The sequence below is a fragment of the Bos grunniens genome, chromosome 15, assembly GCF_055505025.1.
Source record: "Bos grunniens cultivar Pamir isolate PY7600 chromosome 15, Bosgru_T2T1.0, whole genome shotgun sequence".
NCBI lineage: Eukaryota > Metazoa > Chordata > Mammalia > Artiodactyla > Bovidae > Bos > Bos grunniens.
In genome coordinates this window covers 44,347,060-44,364,416 of record NC_141179.1, presented here as the reverse complement: position 1 = coordinate 44,364,416, position 17,357 = coordinate 44,347,060, and the positions used below count along the sequence as shown (strand labels likewise).

At 43.0% G+C, this 17,357-nt stretch overlaps 1 protein-coding gene across 9 annotated transcripts in view; it reads right to left on the bottom strand.

Annotated features, from left to right (window-relative positions):
* The window catches only part of DENND2B (DENN domain containing 2B), a 171,434-nt gene that overhangs the window by 52,541 nt on the left and 101,536 nt on the right, over positions 1–17,357 (bottom strand). For all 9 annotated transcript variants that reach the window (XM_086340166.1, XM_086340165.1, XM_086340167.1 and 6 more), the window contains one exon: positions 11,492–11,596. In XM_086340166.1, the coding sequence (XP_086196292.1) occupies positions 11,492–11,571 (80 nt within the window). In that variant the 5' untranslated portion in view covers positions 11,572–11,596. The remainder of the gene's footprint in view (positions 1–11,491; positions 11,597–17,357) is intronic.

Here is a 17,357-nt window from a genome sequence, read left to right as displayed (position 1 = left end):
GAGTTGGTCAACCACCATCCCAGGCCTGCTCAACTAAAGTGGGCCTGTTGGCTCAGTGGGCAATGGCATGTTCCCATCACTATGTGACCACCCCAGCTCTGGAGATGGCATGCTCACTGCACTCCTCCAGGACATATTCTGGGGTACCCAGAAGGAGAATAGGGAGGAGGCCTGCCAGAGTCCTTTCTCCAAGTCCAGAAGTTTGTTCCCCAGGCCAGAGCAGGGGCTCAGCTCAGTAACTGACATCCCATTCTGGGACAGAAGTTAGAAAGAGGCTGACACTCACATCTTGACCATCCTGCTCGCAAAGCAGCTTCATCTCAAATGGCTGGAAGACCTCCAGAGGGTCCAGGACAGCCTCATCCTCCAAGTGGGGCTATACCTGGACCACCACGCACAGAGACTCCAATGTCAGCCTTGGTTTGTCGGGGTAAGCAGAACGGTGAAGTGAAGTTGCACAGTCATGTCCAACTCTTTGCGACCCCATAGACTGTAGCCCACCAGGCTCCTCCATCCATGGAATTTTCTAGGCCAGAGTACTGGAGTGGGTTGCCACTTCCCTCTTCAGGGGATCTTCCCAACCCAGGGATCAAACTCAGGTCTCCTGCATTGCGGGCAGATGCTTTGCCATCTGAGCCACCAGGGAATCCAGTAGCTGAGCACAAACTGAGTCACCTTTCCATCTCCAGGAAGCACATCTATTTGCCTGTTACTGGGCTCATTTCTGCAGGAGTACAAAGAGGAATGGTGAGCTCTTCTCAGGGAGGGAATCAATCCCTAGTCCTCTGTGAAGTAGCAGCACTGAATAGAGAGTATTTACCAGGTATAAGCCATCTCTGAGACAGGTGAAAAATGATGCTTTATGGGAACGTCCTCAATGCCCTAGTCCAGCAAAAATGGAACTGCCATATAAAGCAGAACCAGGCACCATCCAAAGCCAAGAGGGAGGAAAATGCAGTTCCAGGAAAACCTGCTAAAGATATTTGTGATGGTTTTAAAACACAGTACCCAAATGACATGCCTGCTATCAAAATGACCCCTAATCTTGAATTTGGGCTCTAAGATTGCTTGACCAGTAGAATATGGTAGAAATGAATCTGTGCCACTTTTCAGGCCCAGGCCCCAGGAAACCAACAGCTTCTGCTTCCAGTCTCCCAGGCTGTGAGGAAGCCCAGGTCATGTGGAGAGGGTATTCTGACTGACAATCCCAGCTGGGGTCCCAGCAACAAGCAGCATCAACCCCCGAGACATGTGAGATCAGACGATTCCAGGAGACACCAGCCCCTAGCCACTGAGTCGCCCTAAGTCTTGAAATCTTTCCAGCTGAGGTTCCAGACATCATGAGCAGCAGCAGACATGCATGTAGTCTCTGTCTGTAACCAGCTAATCTACGGAGTCTGTGGGCATAATAAAATGGCTCTTTGACACTATGAAATCTGCGGTGGTTGTGTGGCAATAGACAACAGGCACAAATTTTGGTACCGAGAAGTGAAACAAAAACCTAAAACATTGACTGTGGGACTGAGGCATGGCTACTGGGGGTGGTGGTTAAAATAAAATAAAGAAAATGTTAGAAGCTAGAGATAAGGGGACCCTCATAATATTGAAAAGTTTGGTAATTCTGTCACCTGTGGTAACATGGAAAATAGATGATCTAGCCAAAGACATTTCCAGGCAGAGTGCTGAAGATGCCATTTGACTCCTTCTAACTGTCATTGCACTCAATATGCCAGCAAATTTGGAAAACTCAGCAGTGGCCACAGGACTGGAAAAGGTCAGTTTTCATTCCAATCCCAAAGAAAGGCAATGCCAAAGAATGCTCAAACTACCGCACAATTGCACTCATCTCACATGATAGTAAAGTAATGCTCAAAATTCTCCAAGCCAAGCTTCAGCAATATGTGAACCATGAACCTCCAGATGTTCAAGCTGGTTTTAGAAAAGGCAGAGGAACCAGACATCAAATTGCCAACATCCGCTGGATCATCGAAAAAGCAAGAGAGTTCCAGAAAAACATCTATTTCTGCTGTATTGACTATGCCAAAGGCTGTGACTATGTGGATCACAATAAACTGTGGAAAATTCTGAAAGAGATGGGAATACCAGACCACCTGACCTGCCTCTTGAGAAACCTATATGGAGGTCAGGAAGCAACAGTTAGAACTGGACATAGAACAACATACTGGTTCCAAATAGTAAAAGGAGTACATCAAGGCTTATATTGTCACCCTGCTTATTTAACTTATATGCAGAGTACATCATGAGAAACACTGGGCTGGAAGAAGCACAAGCTGGAATCAAGACTGCCAAGAGAAATATCAATAACCTCAGATATGCAGATGACACCACCCTTATGGCAGAAAGCAATGAAGAACTAAAGAGCATCTTGATGAAAGTGAAAGAGGAGAGTGAAAAAGTTGGCTTAAAGTTCAACATTCAGAAAACGAAGATCATGGCATCTGGTCCCATCACTTCATGGCAAATAGATGGGGAAACAGTGGAAACAGTGTCAGACTTTATTTTTTTGGGCTCCAAAATCACTGCAGATGGTGACTGCAGCCATGAAATTAAAAGACGCTTACTCCTTGGAAGGAAAGTTATGACCAACCTAGATAGCATATTCAAAAGCAGAGACATTACTTTGCCAACAAAGATCCATCTAGTCAAGGCTATGGTTTTTCCAGTAGTCATGTATGGATGTGAAAGTTGGACTGTGAAGAAACCTGAGCACTGAAGAATTGATGCTTTTGAACTGTGGTCTTGGAGAAGACTCTTGAGAGTCCCTTGGACTGCAAGGAGATCCAACCAGTCCATTCTAAAGGAAATCAGCCCTGGGTGTTCTTTGGAAGGACTGATGCTGAAGCTGAAACTCCAATACTTTGGCCACCTCATGCAAAGAGTTGGCTCATTGGAAAAGACTCTGATGCTGGGAGGGATTGGGTGCAGGAGGAGAAGGGGAAAACAGAGGATGAGATGGTTGGATGACATCACCGACTCGATGGACGTGAATTTGAGTGAACTCTGGGAGTTGGTGATGGACAGGGAGGCCTGGCGTGCTGCAATTCGGGGGGTTGCAAAGAGCCGGACACGACTGAGCGACTGAACTGAAATGAACTGAACTGTCACTAGTGAACAAGAAAAGAGATGAGCTAAACAGGAACTGTTCAGTTTTCCAGCAAAATTTAAAGGAAACATTAATGACAAAGGGCTTTCAGAGTCAGAAAATAAAACTTGTTCCAGTCTCTATCTCTCTGAAAGTGACAGTGAAGTCGCTCAGTCATGTCCGACTCTTTGCGACCCCATGGACTGTAGCCTACCAGGCTCCTCCCTCAATGGGATTCTCCAGGCAAGAGTACTGGAGTGGGTTGCCATTTCCTTCTCTAGGCAATAAAAAATTCTCAAATTAGGAAATGGCTTCCAGACTGCGGTGACAGTTATACTCTGTGTGCGTGTCTGTAAACTCATCAAACTGAAAACTTTAAATTGGATAGTTTATAATACTTTAATTATCCCTCAATAAATCTTCAGAAAAAAATCTAGAGTGGGACTGCAAGATCCTTTATCAAGACCTAAAAAATATTTAAAGTGCTGCCTCATTGAATCTTTTTGTTTTTTTCCTGTGGATCATTTTTAACTTCTTTATTGAATTTGTTAAAATACTGTTTTTTGTTTGTTTGTTTTTAATGTTTTGGCTTTTTGGTGGTGAGCCATGTGGGGTCTTAGCTCCCTGATCAGGGACTAAACCCATACTTCCTGTACCGGAAGGTGAAGTTTTAACCACTGGACTGCCCAGGAAATCCTAGCCTCATTGACGCTTACAGACAAAAGGCCTCCTAAGGATCTTAAGGGCGAGCCATGCAGATTCTCTAAATAATAAAGCTTCTAAGACTCTTAAGAACAATTGTCCCATAGCAATCCCACTGGGAAAAATCCACTTATTCACCTTAGGAGGTACTAAAAGTGCCACTCGGAGGCTCTGAACCAAGATGGGGAGGGAAATCCTTCCGAGCAGAGTGGTCAGGAAAAGCCCTGCAGGAAGTAACATCTGTATCCAGACTGGCAGAATTGTCAGGTTCATGTAGGAGCGCAGTGAAGGATAAAAGCAGAAACAAACATCAAGGCTTCTAGGAAAGCCTTTCCAACCAGGTCGAGTTTGATGGTGTCACAGATGACAGTGGTTTCTGAGCAGGGAGAGCCCAGTTGTGTTTACAGGGAGATGAATGTGGTGGTAAAATAAAATAACGGAAGGAGCAGGAGAGCTAGGCATGCATTCTTCCCATTAGCTTTGTATCCTTGGGGACTACCTCCTCTTCTCTGGGTTTGTTGCCCAAACTATCAAACAAGTGGTTGAGACCAAATGAGCTCTAAGGTTCCTTTTCTTCTCTTTCTCAGAGTCAGTGGACTAAATGGAAAGGGAATCCAAAGTTAACAAGACCTGCACTGGTCACCCACTTGTTTGATAGTTCAGGCAACAGACACAGAGAAGAGGAGGTACTCCCCAAGGATACAAAACTAATAGGGGCAAGAACGCACACTTCGCTCTCCCACTCCTATTGTGGGTGTGTGTGTGCTAAGTTGTTTCGGTCAGGTCCGACTCTTTGTGACCCTATGGACCGCAGGTTGCCAGGTTCCTCTGTCCATGGGATTCTCCAGGTAAGAATACTGGAGTGGGTTGCCATGCCATCCTCCAGGGGATCTTCCTGACCCAGGGATTGAACTCAAGTCTCTTATGCCTCCTGCATTTGTAGGCAGGTTCTTTATCACTAGCAAGACCAGGGAAGCCCTATTCAGTTCAGTTCAGTCACTCAGTTGTGTCCGACTCTTTGCAACCCCATGGACTGCAGCACGCCAGGCCTCCATGTCCATCACCAGCTCCTGAAGCTGACTCAAACTCATGTCCATTGAGTCAGTAATGCTATCCAACCATCTCATCCTCTGTTGTCCCCTTCTCCTCCTGCCTTCAATCTTTCAAAGCATCAGGGTCTTTTCAAATAAGTCAGTTCTTCCCATCAGGTAGCTAAAATGTTGAAGTTTCAGCTTCAGCATCAGTCCTTCCAATGAATATTCAGGACTGATTTCTTTTAGGATGGACTGGTTGGATTTCCTTGCAGTTCAAGGGACTCTCAAAAGTCTTCTCCAATATCACAGTTCAAAAGCATCAATTCTTCAGTGCTTAGATTTCTTTATAGTCCAACTCTCATATCCACACATGACTAATGGAAAAACCAAAGCTTTGACTAGACAGACCTTTGTTGGCAAAGTAATGTCTTTGCTTTCTAACATGCTAAGCTGATCATAACTTTTCTTCCAAGGAGAAAGTTTATTTTAATTTCATGGCTGAAGTCACCATCTGCAGTGATTTTGGAGCCCCCCCAAAAAATAAAGTCTCTCACTGTTTCCATTGTTTCCCCATCTATTTTTCATGAAGTGATGGGACCAGATGCCATGATCTTCGTTTTTTGAATGTTGAGTTTTAAGCTAACTTTTTCACTCTCCTCTTTCACCTTCATCAAGAGGCTCTTTAGTTCTTCTTCGCTTTCTGCCAGAAGGGTGGTGTCATCTGCATATCTGAGGTTATTGATATTTCTCCCAGCAATCTTGATTCCAGCTTGTGCTTCATCCAGCCCGGCATTTCACATGTACTCCGCATATAAGTTAAATAAGCAGGGTGACAATATACAGCCTTGACATACTCCTTTCCTGATTTGGAAGCAGTCTGTTGTTTCATGTTCAGTTCTAACTGTTGCTTCTTGACCTGCATATAGATTTCTCAGGAGGCAGGTCAGGTGGTCTGGTATGCCCATCTCTTTCAGAATTTTCCACAGTTTGTTGTGATCCACACAGTCAAAGGCTTTGGCATAGTCAATGAAGCAGAAGTAGATGTTTTTCTGGAACTCTCTTGCTTTTTCAATGATCCAACAGATTTTGGCAGTTTGAGCTCTGGTTTCTCTGCCTTTTCTAAATTCAGCTTAAACATCTGAAGGTTCATGGTTCACACACTGTTGAAGCCTGGCTTGGAGAATTTTGAGCATTACTTTGCCAGCGTGTGAGATGAGTGCAATTGTGTGGTAGTGTGAACATTCTTTGGCATTGCCTTTCTTTGGGATTGGAATGAAAACTGACCTTTTCCAGTCCTGTGGCCACTGCTGAGTTTTCCAAATTTGCTGGCATATTGAGTGCAGCACTTTCACAGCATCATCATTTAGGATTTGAAATAGCTCAACTGGAATTCCATCACCTCCACTAGCTTTGTTTGTAGTGATGCTTCCTAAGGCCCACTTAACTTCACACTCCAGGATATCTGGCTCTAGGTGAGTGATCACACCATTGTGGTTATCTGGGTCATAAAGATCTTTTTTGTATAGTTCTTCTGTGTATTCTTACCACTTCTTAAATCTTCTGCTTCTGTCCATACCATTTCTATCCTTTATTGTACCCATCTTTGCATGAAATGTTCCCTTGGTATCTCTAATTTTCTTAAAGAGATCTCTAGTCTTTCCCATTCTGTTGTTTTCCTCTATTTCTTTCCATTGATCACTGAGGAAGGCTTTCTTATCTCTCCTTGCTATTCTTTGGAACTCTGCATTCAAATAGGTATATCTTTCCTTTTCTCCTTTGCCTTTCACTTCTCTTCTTTTCACAGCTATTTGTAAGGCATCCTCAGACAGCCATTTTGCCTTTTTGCATTTCTTTTTCTTGGGAATGGTCTTGATCACTGCTTCTTTTACAGTGTCATGAACCTTCATCCATAGTTCATCAGGCACTCTGTCTATCAGATCTGATCCCTTGAATCTATTTGTCACTTCCACTGTATAATCATAAGGGATTTGATTTAGGTCATACCTGAATGGTCTAGTGGTTTTCCCCACTTTCTTCAATTTAAGTCTGAATTTGGCAATAAGGAGTTCATGATCTGAGCCATAGTCAGCTCCAAGTCTTGTTTTTGCTGACTGTATAGAGCTTCTCCACCTTTGCCTGCAAAGAATATAATCAATCTGATTTCAGTGTTGACCATCTGGTGATGTCCATGTGTAGAGTCTTCTCTTGTGTTGTTGGAAGAGGGTGTTTGCTATGACCAGTGTGTTCTCTTGGCAAAACTCTATTAGCCTTTGCCCTGCTTCATTTTGTATTCCAAGGCCAAATTTGCCTATTACTCCAGGTGTTTGTTGACTTCCTACTTTTGCATTCCAGTCCCCTATAGTGAAAGGACATCTTTTTTGGGTATTAGTTCTAGAAGGTCTTGTAGGTCTTTATAGAATCGTTCAACTTCAACTTCTTTAGCGTTACTAATCAGGGCATAAACTTGGATTACTGTGATACTGGATGGCTTGCCTTGGAAACAGAGATCATTCTGTTGTTTTTGAGACTGCATCCAAGTACTGCATTTCAGACTCTTTTGTTGACTATGATGGCTACTCCATTTCTTCTAAGGGATTCTTGCCCAAGTAGTAGATATAATTAATGATCATCTGAGTTAAATTCACCCATTCCAGTCCATTTTAGTTCCCTGATTCCTAAAATGTCAATGTTCACTCTTGCCATCTCTTGTTTGACTATTTCCAATTTGCCTTGATTCATGGACCTAACATTCCAGGTTCCTACGCAGTATCGCTCTTTACAGCATCAGAGTTTTCTTTCATCACCAGTCACATCCACAACTGCGTGTTGTTTTGCTTTGGCTCCATCTCTTCATTCTTCCTGGAGTTATTTCTCCACTGGTCTCCAGTAGGATACTGGGCACCTACCAACCTGGGGAGTGGGAAGCCCTATTACTCGGCCATAAAAAGGAATGCATTTGATTCAATTCTAATAAGGTAGATGAACCTAGAGCCTGCTCTACAGAGTGACATTAAGTCAGAAAGAGAAAAACAAATATCGTATATTAACACACATATATGGAATCTATAAAGATGGTCTGGGTGAACTTATTTGCAGGGCAGCAGTGGAGATGCAGACACAGAGAACAGACTTGTGGACACAGAGGGGAAGGAGAGGGTGGGACGAATTGAGAGAGTAGCATTGAAACATACACATCACCACATGTAAAATTAGATAAGCAGTGGCAATTTGCTGTATGATGCAGGGAGCTCAAATCCAGTGCTCTGTGATGACCTAGGGGGTGGAATAGGGTGGGGTGTGGGAGGGAATTTCAAGAAGTGGGGGGATATATGTATACCTATGGCTGATTTATGTTGATATAGGCAGAAATCAACACAATGATGTAAAACAATTAAAAATAAATTAATTAAAAAAAAAACTAAGTTAATAAGACCTATTATGAAAGAACTATAAGGACTCAAATAGCATGTAGCCTATGCTCTATGAGACTGATCTCACAGCCATCTAGACAACTGGTCAACAAACAGTCTTCTGGATACCGGGTATCGTTCCAGGCTTGGAGGAGACAGAAAGAAGTCAAAGTCCTTGACCCCAAGAAACCTATACTTCTATAGTCACCCAAGTTTCCCACACATACATCCAGAGGCAAGGTTCCTAAAAAACAATACCAATAGCTTGTATTTTTAAGTCACAATGACCTGCACGCTGGAGTTTCACAGTAAAGAAGCTGTTGAGGAAATCAGCAGGCATGACAAGTCTTCTGAGAATAGCCCCTGCTGCCCGCCAAGTCTTATAGCACAAGTGAAATCTCCTGAGAGCACCAAGTGGCAAAGTTTACCCCATCGAGATGGCTGAACTAGCTCTCAATACAACACCTTTTTGTTTGCAAGTCACTGAGCTGCTTCTAGTCTCACCCAGGTCATCAGTACCAACATCATAAAGCCTGACCTCTAGAACTCAGAGGAGCTTTGAGAATCTCACCTCCCACCCCCAGAAATGGATGCGGCCAAATCTAAGCAAGCTGGAGCTGCCTGTGGGGAGGGAAAGCAGCTAAGAGTGAAGCATCACGCCCTTCTGGCCTCACTAACAAACAGAAAGGGAAGCTTACTCCAGGAGACCCAAACATAGTAAAGAACAGAACTCTGGTGGTCAAATGAAAGGTTGATTTCCTCCTCCTACATATCTTACCAGATCAAGAATGGGCTATAAAGGAAAAGGAAGATAATAAATTAGCAAAACATCCATAAAAAGCTAATAATGCAATGGAATCTAGGATCCTTAACCCAAACTAGCTCAGTGGTGGCACCAGGTGAGATCTTATTCAAATTAAGGATAGAACCTTGAAAATACATATCTCGGCACTTCCTTAGGGTACCATCTGCCCTTCCCCGCCAGTTTTCCATGCCCCAAAGTACCCCTGCCCCCAAAGTTAGATACAAAGTCTTCTCCGTGTCATCAGTTTCCTTTGCCCCCATGTGGATGATGTGCACAGAGATCCCTAAAGCCGCCAGGGCTCCAAGGCCCAGCTTTCCAACGCCCCAGCACCCCTGTACCCACCAACCAGTCACACCTGGGAATCTTTTCTCACTGGCACTCCTGAATGGGCAATGATTAAAGGGCCCCAGGTCCCAGGCAAATGTCTATTAGAAGGTCCGACTAAGAAATCTGGGTGCCAACGTCATCAATCCAAACTGTAAATGCCTTGAAAAAAAGAAAATGGATCCTTCCTTTGTGTCCCTCACTGTCCACCACAGAGCCTGGCACCTAGAAGGAGAGCCCTCGGGGTTGCCTGACAACTTCCTAAATGAACGGGTGACTTACTGCCCTACTCGGCCCAAAGAACAGCCCCAGATGCGGCTGCGGGTGGAGGCAGCCACCAGACGACACCGCCAGACGACTGTGATGTAACAACTACAGCCCAGCAGTAGCCTCTGAGACAAGGCCTGTGACTCCATGCCAAAACCCGAGGAAAGTACGGAGGGAAGCGGAAATGTGGCAGGAAGGGAGGGAAGTGAAGACTGAGAAGGGAGAAATGCTTTTTTTAGGCACATCAGAGACTCAGATATTTACAAGTACCATCCATCATGTTACAATGGCAAGCATGCTGAGAAGCTAAAGGAAGAGGGATTTCTAAAAATGTGTAAAACATGTAGGGCTGTACTCCAAATAGAAACTAGGGTGCCTGTCAGCAGTTCTGATTCTGCTTTGTGACTTTATGTAAACAATGCATCTCTCATCCCACCCACCCACGAAGCGGAAATTAGAAGAAGAAACAAATACTTAAAGGAGCTGAGGGCTGCTGGGTACGGTAATTTCTAATTCAGGTTCTAAGTATACTATTTCTTTTAACTTAAGAATAAAACAGTAAAATCACAAATAATGCCTATTTCACCCCTACAGTCTCATATAAAAAAGATGGGGACCTTCACTGCCAGTCTCCATCTGCCAACTCACATTCACACTGCAGAGGAAGAAATGCCCCCTGACTGGCCAGAGCCCACCAAGTTGTTCCCAAGAAGCAGATTACGTGGGACAAAAAGTCTAAGACCCAGACCTGTTTCTGCCTCAGCCATCAACATGCCCTGGGAGAGTTCAGTTTTTCTATCCACTTTACCCATGAGGTTGCTGGTCCCTGCCATCCTCAGCCTCACCCTGTTCAGGGAAGCAAGTATGCCAGCAACTGTAGTCCAGGTTAGAGAGAGTGGGTGGGCAGAGGGTGTCCTTACTGCTCTTGTTGCTACACAGCAGATAGTTAATTTGTCTGTCTAAGCCCCAAACTCTTATGTATTTAACATGTCAGAACCTACCAGTTTTCATTTAGTTGGTACAGTCCATCCAGACCATTTCCACAGGGACCAAACTCTGCACGTATGGTGTACAGAATTCCTCTTGCCTCCTTCAACTCCAGCCACTCCCCAGGGACTACAGCCTGTGCCCCTCTCTACCAACCATACCTGGATTCCAGCTCTGAACGAACCAAACATCTACCACAACCTCTGGGCAGACCTGAGTGTGCGCCACTCCACCAGACTCAGTCTGGCGCTGCACAGTCCTGCCCTCCAGGAGGCCATGAGCCCAATCCCCGTCTAAGATGAGCATCCTTCTCATAGCTACCCATTCCAGCAGCTGAGGTTCCAAAGCCAAACCCATCCAGCTGAGATTCAGATGAAGGGGCTATGAAACGTATGTGGCTTTAGTAAAAGAGGTTCTTCAAGGAAATCAGCATCTAGCCTAGGCCAAGACCTGAGAAGCCCTGGTGACAGTTGTACCTTTAACTGCCAGCTCTGGAAGCTTCTATCCCATTGCAGAGATGGAGCTAATATTTAATAAGTGTTTTTTTTGCTAGGCACTATGCTAAGCACTGACATTATCATCTCATTTAATCCTCAAGGAAACTCTGAGAGACAGGTACTATTATTATGTCACAGATGAGGAAGCAAAATTTTAGAGGGCATAAGAAAATGCCCTGAGATCTCACTGTTTGGTCAGTGGTTGAAGTTTGGCCCAGATGATTCACCTGGATGACTGTCAGAATCATGAGGATAACCACACACACTTGGCAGCAGTCCTATCCAGGACATAGGGCGTTAGGTGTCCTTTGAGTCTACCCTCCACTGAGCTTCACTCCCCCAGGCAATGTTCCCCGACTCACCTGCTCAGAGTCCCTCGAGGGGCCTTAGTGCCTCCAGCTCCGTGGGTGATGCTGGAATTCTTGTTGGCAGTCATGGTCATTTCTGCTCTCTGCAAACACAGAGCCCTGCAAAGAAGACAAGACCAATCAGCCAAGTTTCCATGGGTAGCCCAAAGCACCTCAAACATTCCCAGATGACCTCCAGAACTGCCAGCAGGGTTTCTGTGGTGGAAGTGGAAACCACTTTCCCACATATATTTAATTTCATCTGTTACAGCTTGTGGGCCTCAAGGCTTCCCTGATCTGGGTTGGGGAAAAGTCTGTGAGCTAACAAATAACTTCTCACTTCACAGAAAACGATTTTAAAAATTCCATTCCCATCCAGCTTCTTCTCGTTACTGAAGTTAGAGTTTCCCAACTTTCTGGCAAGCCCTTATGAATTTTGCCATATTTGTATACTTCCTGAACAATTATTTATTCAGTATTTTTCTTGAATCAACTTGAAACTGACGTACTGGTCTTAACTCCATTCTAAACAATTAGCCACTGACAAATATTTGCTGAGTACCCATTTCCTGGACACTGCCATCAGCAAAGAATAAACCCAAGCCTCTGCTCTCAGGGAGCTTACATCCTAGCAGAAGGAAACAGACAATACGCAGGCACATCTCACGTGTGTGACATGTAAGTGTACGCTTGTGTATAATATGTATAGTGGTAAGTGGTGGGAAGGAAAAATGAAGCAAGGTAGAGGAAAAGGAAAGATGTGCCATTTTAAATAGGATGTTCAGGGAAGAACACCCTAATAAAGTGATACCTAAGTCAACACCATAAAATTATGAGCTATCATATTTTTAACACCCATTAAAATAAAATTAATATGTTTTAAAGTATCTAAGCACTACAAAGTGAAAAATGTTGTATATGTACCATATACAATTAGCTAATATCATATAAAGTTGTTTTATGCTAAAATAATGAAGGAAAAGGTTAAAACTTAAGGGTACATCCAGACTGGAAAAGAAAAAGTAAAATTATCTCATATTGCAGACGATACAATCATGCTTGTAAAAAGTCATAACATTTCCACTAAAACACCGTTAAAATAATATATAATGTCAAGCATGCTTGCAGGATATAAGGTAATACTTAAAGAATCAATTTCTTTCTACACACTAGCAATGAACAATCTAAAAACAAAATCAAGAAAAACAATTCCATTAATAATGGCAGCTTCCCAGGTGGCACTAGTGATAAAGAACCCACCTACCAATTCAAGGCTTCCCTGGTGGCTCAAAGGTTAAAGCGTCTGCCTGCAATGCTGGAGACCAGGGTTCAATCCCTGGGTTAGAAAGATCCCCGGAGAAGGAAATGGCTACCCACTCCAGTATTCTTGCCTGGAGAATCCCATGGAGGGAAGAGCCTGGAAGGCTACAGTCCACGGGGTCACAAAGAGTCGGACATGGCTGAGTGACTTCACTTTCACTTTTCACTTTACCAATGCAAGTAGACATAAGAGACATGAGTTAAATCTCTGGGTCAGAAAGATCCCCTGAAGGAGGGCATGGCAACTCATTCCAGTATTCTTGCCTGGAGAATCCCACGGACAGAGAAACCTGGCGGGCTACAGTCCATGGCGTCGCAAAGAGTCAGACACAACTGAAGCAACTTAGTATGCTGCACAATAATAGCAGCAAAAGGAATAAAATACTTAGGAAGAGATGTAACAAAAGAAGTGCAAGACTTATACACTGCAAACTGCAAAACATCATTGACAGAAAGTAAAGAAGACATAAACAGAAAGACATCCCATGTTCGCAATCAGAAAACTCAAAGTTGTTAAGATGGCAGTATTTCCCAAATTGATCTATAGGTTGAATCGAATATCCATCAACTGCAGAAATTGACACTGATCCTAAAATTTTATGGCAGTGCCAGTGACCTAGAGCAGTCAAAAGAATCATGGAAATGAAGAATAAACTTAAAAGACTCGGATTTCCCAATTTCAAAATACCACAAAGCCATAATAATCAAGACAGTGTACACAGATATAAGAATAGAAATAGAAATCAACAGAATAGAATTGAGAAATAAACTCATATATTAATGGTCAGCTGATTTCAACAAGGATGATAATAAGATAATTGAAGAGGGAAAGAAGAGTCTTTTTAACAAACGATGCTCAGACAACTGTGTATTTGTATATAGAGAATAAAGTAGGACACTTGCCCTGATACTATGCAAAAAAAAAAAGTAAAAATGTATCAAGAACTAAATTTAAGAATTAAAATTAAAGAAGAAAAGCCTGGAAGAAAACATAGAGGTAAATCTTTGTAACACTGGATTAGGCAATGGTTTCTTAGGTATGACACCAAAAAGCACAAGCAACAAAAAGAAAAAAGATATAAACTATATTATATTAAATAAAAAATTTCATGCTATAAAAAATATAAGAGTAGAAAGACACCCACAGAATGGGAGAATTATCTGCAAATGATATATATTGGCTAAGCTACTTGTACCTAGAATATATAAAGAACTCTTACAGCTCAATAATAAAAAAGACACATAATCCAATTTAAAAATATGCAAAGGATTTAAACAGACATTTCTCCAAAGATATAAAATTGGCTAATAAGCACATGAAGCAATGCTCAACATCACTAGTCATTAGGGAAATACAAAGTAAAACCACAATAAGGTACTGGGTTGGCCGAAAAGTTCATTCAGGTTTTTTGTAACATCTTACGGGAAACCCCAAATGAACCTTTTGGTTAACCCAGTATTACTTCACACCACCAGGATGACTACAATAAAAAAGACAGATAAAAACAAGCATTAGTTAGACTGTGAGATGGTGGAGAAATTAGAACCTTCATTCACTGGTGGTGGGAAATGTAAAATTGTGCTGCCACTTTGGAAAGCAGTTGGCAGTTCCTCAGTAAGTGATATATAGTTACCACATGACCCAGCATGACCCACTCCTGGATATACAGCCATGAGAAAGGAAATCATGTCCACACAAATACTTGTACTAATGTTCATAATAGCCAAAAAGTGGAAACCCAAATGTCCATCAATGGATGGCTGCATTGGCAAATGTGGGGCTTTCCTATGGTCCAGGAGTTAAGACTCCAAGCTACCAATGCAGGGGGCATGGGTCCCATCCCTGGTGGGGGAAATAAGATCCTACATGCCACATGGAGTGGCCAAAAGATTTTTTTTAATGTGGTATATCCATAAAATGGAATATTATTCAGACATAAAAAGATACATTCTTCATGGATGAACCCTGATGCCAGTTTTATGAAATGTCCAGAATAGACAAGTCTACAGAGATATAAAATTAGTGGTGGCTCAGGATTGGGTTTAGGGTGGCAGAATGGGAAGTGACTCCTATGAATACAGTGTTTCTTTTGGGGTATGAAAAAAAGTTCTGGAATTAGATAGTGGTGATGGTTATATAACTCTACAAATACATAAAAAACAAATGAATTGTACACTTTACAGGGGTGAATTTTATAGCATGTGAATTATATCTCAATGTAGGTGTTAAAAAAAAACTTAAAAATTTTTAAGTGCCTTGGAGAGTGGATGTGACACAGCAATAATTGATGTACCAAATATATTTTCAATATGAATGTGCACTCTGTTCTGGGCTAACATCACCTTCAGGGAAAAGTTAAAAGTAAATAGAAACAACAGTTCTCTCACTCTGATCAGCATTCTCATCACATTGACAAAAAGGAAGCATCTTTGGATATGAAAGTTAAACATTCAGGCTTCAGCAATACGTGAACCATGAATTTCCAGATGTTCAAGCTGGTTTTAGAAAAGGCAGAGGAACCAGACATCAAATTGCCAACATCCGCTGGATCATGGAAAAAGCAAGAGAGTTCCAGAAAAACATCTATTTCTGCTTTATTGACTATGCCAAAGCCTTTGACTGTGTGGATCACAATAAACTGTGGGAAATTCTCAAAGAGATGGGAATACCAGACCACCTGATCTGCCTCTTGAGAAACCTATATGCAGGTCAGGAAGCAACAGTTAGAACTGGACATGGAACAACAGACTGGTTCCAAATAGGAAAAGGAGTACGTCAAGGCTGTATATTGTCACCCTGCTTACTTAACTTCTATGCAGAGTACATCATGAGAAACGCTGGGCTGGAAGAAGCACAAGCTGGAATCAAGATTGCTGGGAGAAATATCAATAACCTCAGATATGCAGATGACACCACCCTTATGGCAGAAAGTGAAGAGGAACTAAAAAGCATCTTGATGAAAGTGAAAGAGGAGAGTGAAAAAGTTGGCTTAAAGCTCAACATTCAGAAAACGAAGACTATGGCATCTGGTCCCATCACTTCATGGGAAATAGATGGGGAAACAGTGGAAACAGTGTCAGACTTTATTTTTATGGGCTCCAAAATCACTGCAGATGGTGATTGAAGCCATGAAATTAAAAGATGCTTACTCCTTGGAAGGAAAGTTATGTCCAACCTAGATAGCATATTCAAAAGCAGAGACATTACTTGGCCAACAAAGGTCCATCTAGTCAAGGCTATGGTTTTTCCTGTGGTCATGTATGGATGTGAGAGTTGGACTGTGAAGAAAACTGAGTGCCGAAGAATTGATGCTTTTGAACTGTGGTCTTGGAGAAGACTCTTGAGAGTCCCTTGGACTGCAAGGAGATCCAACCAGTCCATTCTAAAGGAAATCAGTCCTGGGTGTTCTTTGGAAGGAATGATGCTAAAGCTGAAACTCCAGTACTTTGGCCACCTCATGCGAAGAGCTGAGTCATTGGAAAAGACTCTGATGCTGGGAGGGATTGGGGGCAGGAGGAGAAGGGGACAACAGAGGATGAGATGGCTGGATGGCATCACCGACTCGATCAATGGACGTGAGTTTGAGTGAACTCCGGGAGTTGGTGACGGACAGGGAGGCCTGGCGTGCTGCGATGCATGGGGTTGCAAAGAGTCGGACACGACTGAGAGACTGAACTGAACTGAACTGAACTGAATGACCTTAATCCTGGAGAGTATCTTATTTATTACCTTGAACTGAACTGAACTGAATGACCTTAATCCTGGAGAGTATCTTATTTATTACCTTGGTGCAAATAAGTGATTGGTGTCAATGATAAAAACAAGCCAAACCCACATTCTTGATATCATTTACAATTCTTTCCTAGTTTCAACATGAAATGCACTACCTTCACATAAGCTCTCATGGCTGTTGTTCTGGTGATGATGGTAGTGAGTGGAGTGGGAATTAGAAAGGGAGGAAGCAGCTGTAGGTGACAGCAAGCGATGGTGACAGCAGTGAAACATCCCTCCTACAGTGAAAACTACAGAAGCTTTCAGAAAAAGGAAAACCCTGGGCCTCACTTTTATCCTTCATGAAAAGCCTTCCCAACCTACAGGGAGAAATATTTTTATAAACTTAAGTGTACAGCATATTTGTGATGAGGAGGAGGAGGGGGTTAGACGGTGAGTTAGTCCTGCCACCAGAGCACCTGCACACACGCACTCAAGAGATGTCCTTTACCTGCCCCAGCCCAGGGCCAAGTGAAGAGCTTGGTGGATGGCTCTGTGTGTTAAACAGAAAGAAGGGAAAGGAGAGGCAGCCCTGGAAGCTTTCCCAGGCCAGTTCTCGGGGTCCTCAGGGAACTCAGTGCAATAAGGAATCAACTCACTAAGCATAAGCTTTCAACTGTGCCCATGGTAACCACGGTCACAATAATCATCAGAACCCATCATAACAGCACTGGACGTGCTCTACCAGCTTCAGGGCAGGCCCTCAGGGGGAGGACAGAAGGTTTGTGGGAAGAACAGAAACTACAATACATTAAAAGAACATGATTAAAAATATAGTCTTTCCTTCCC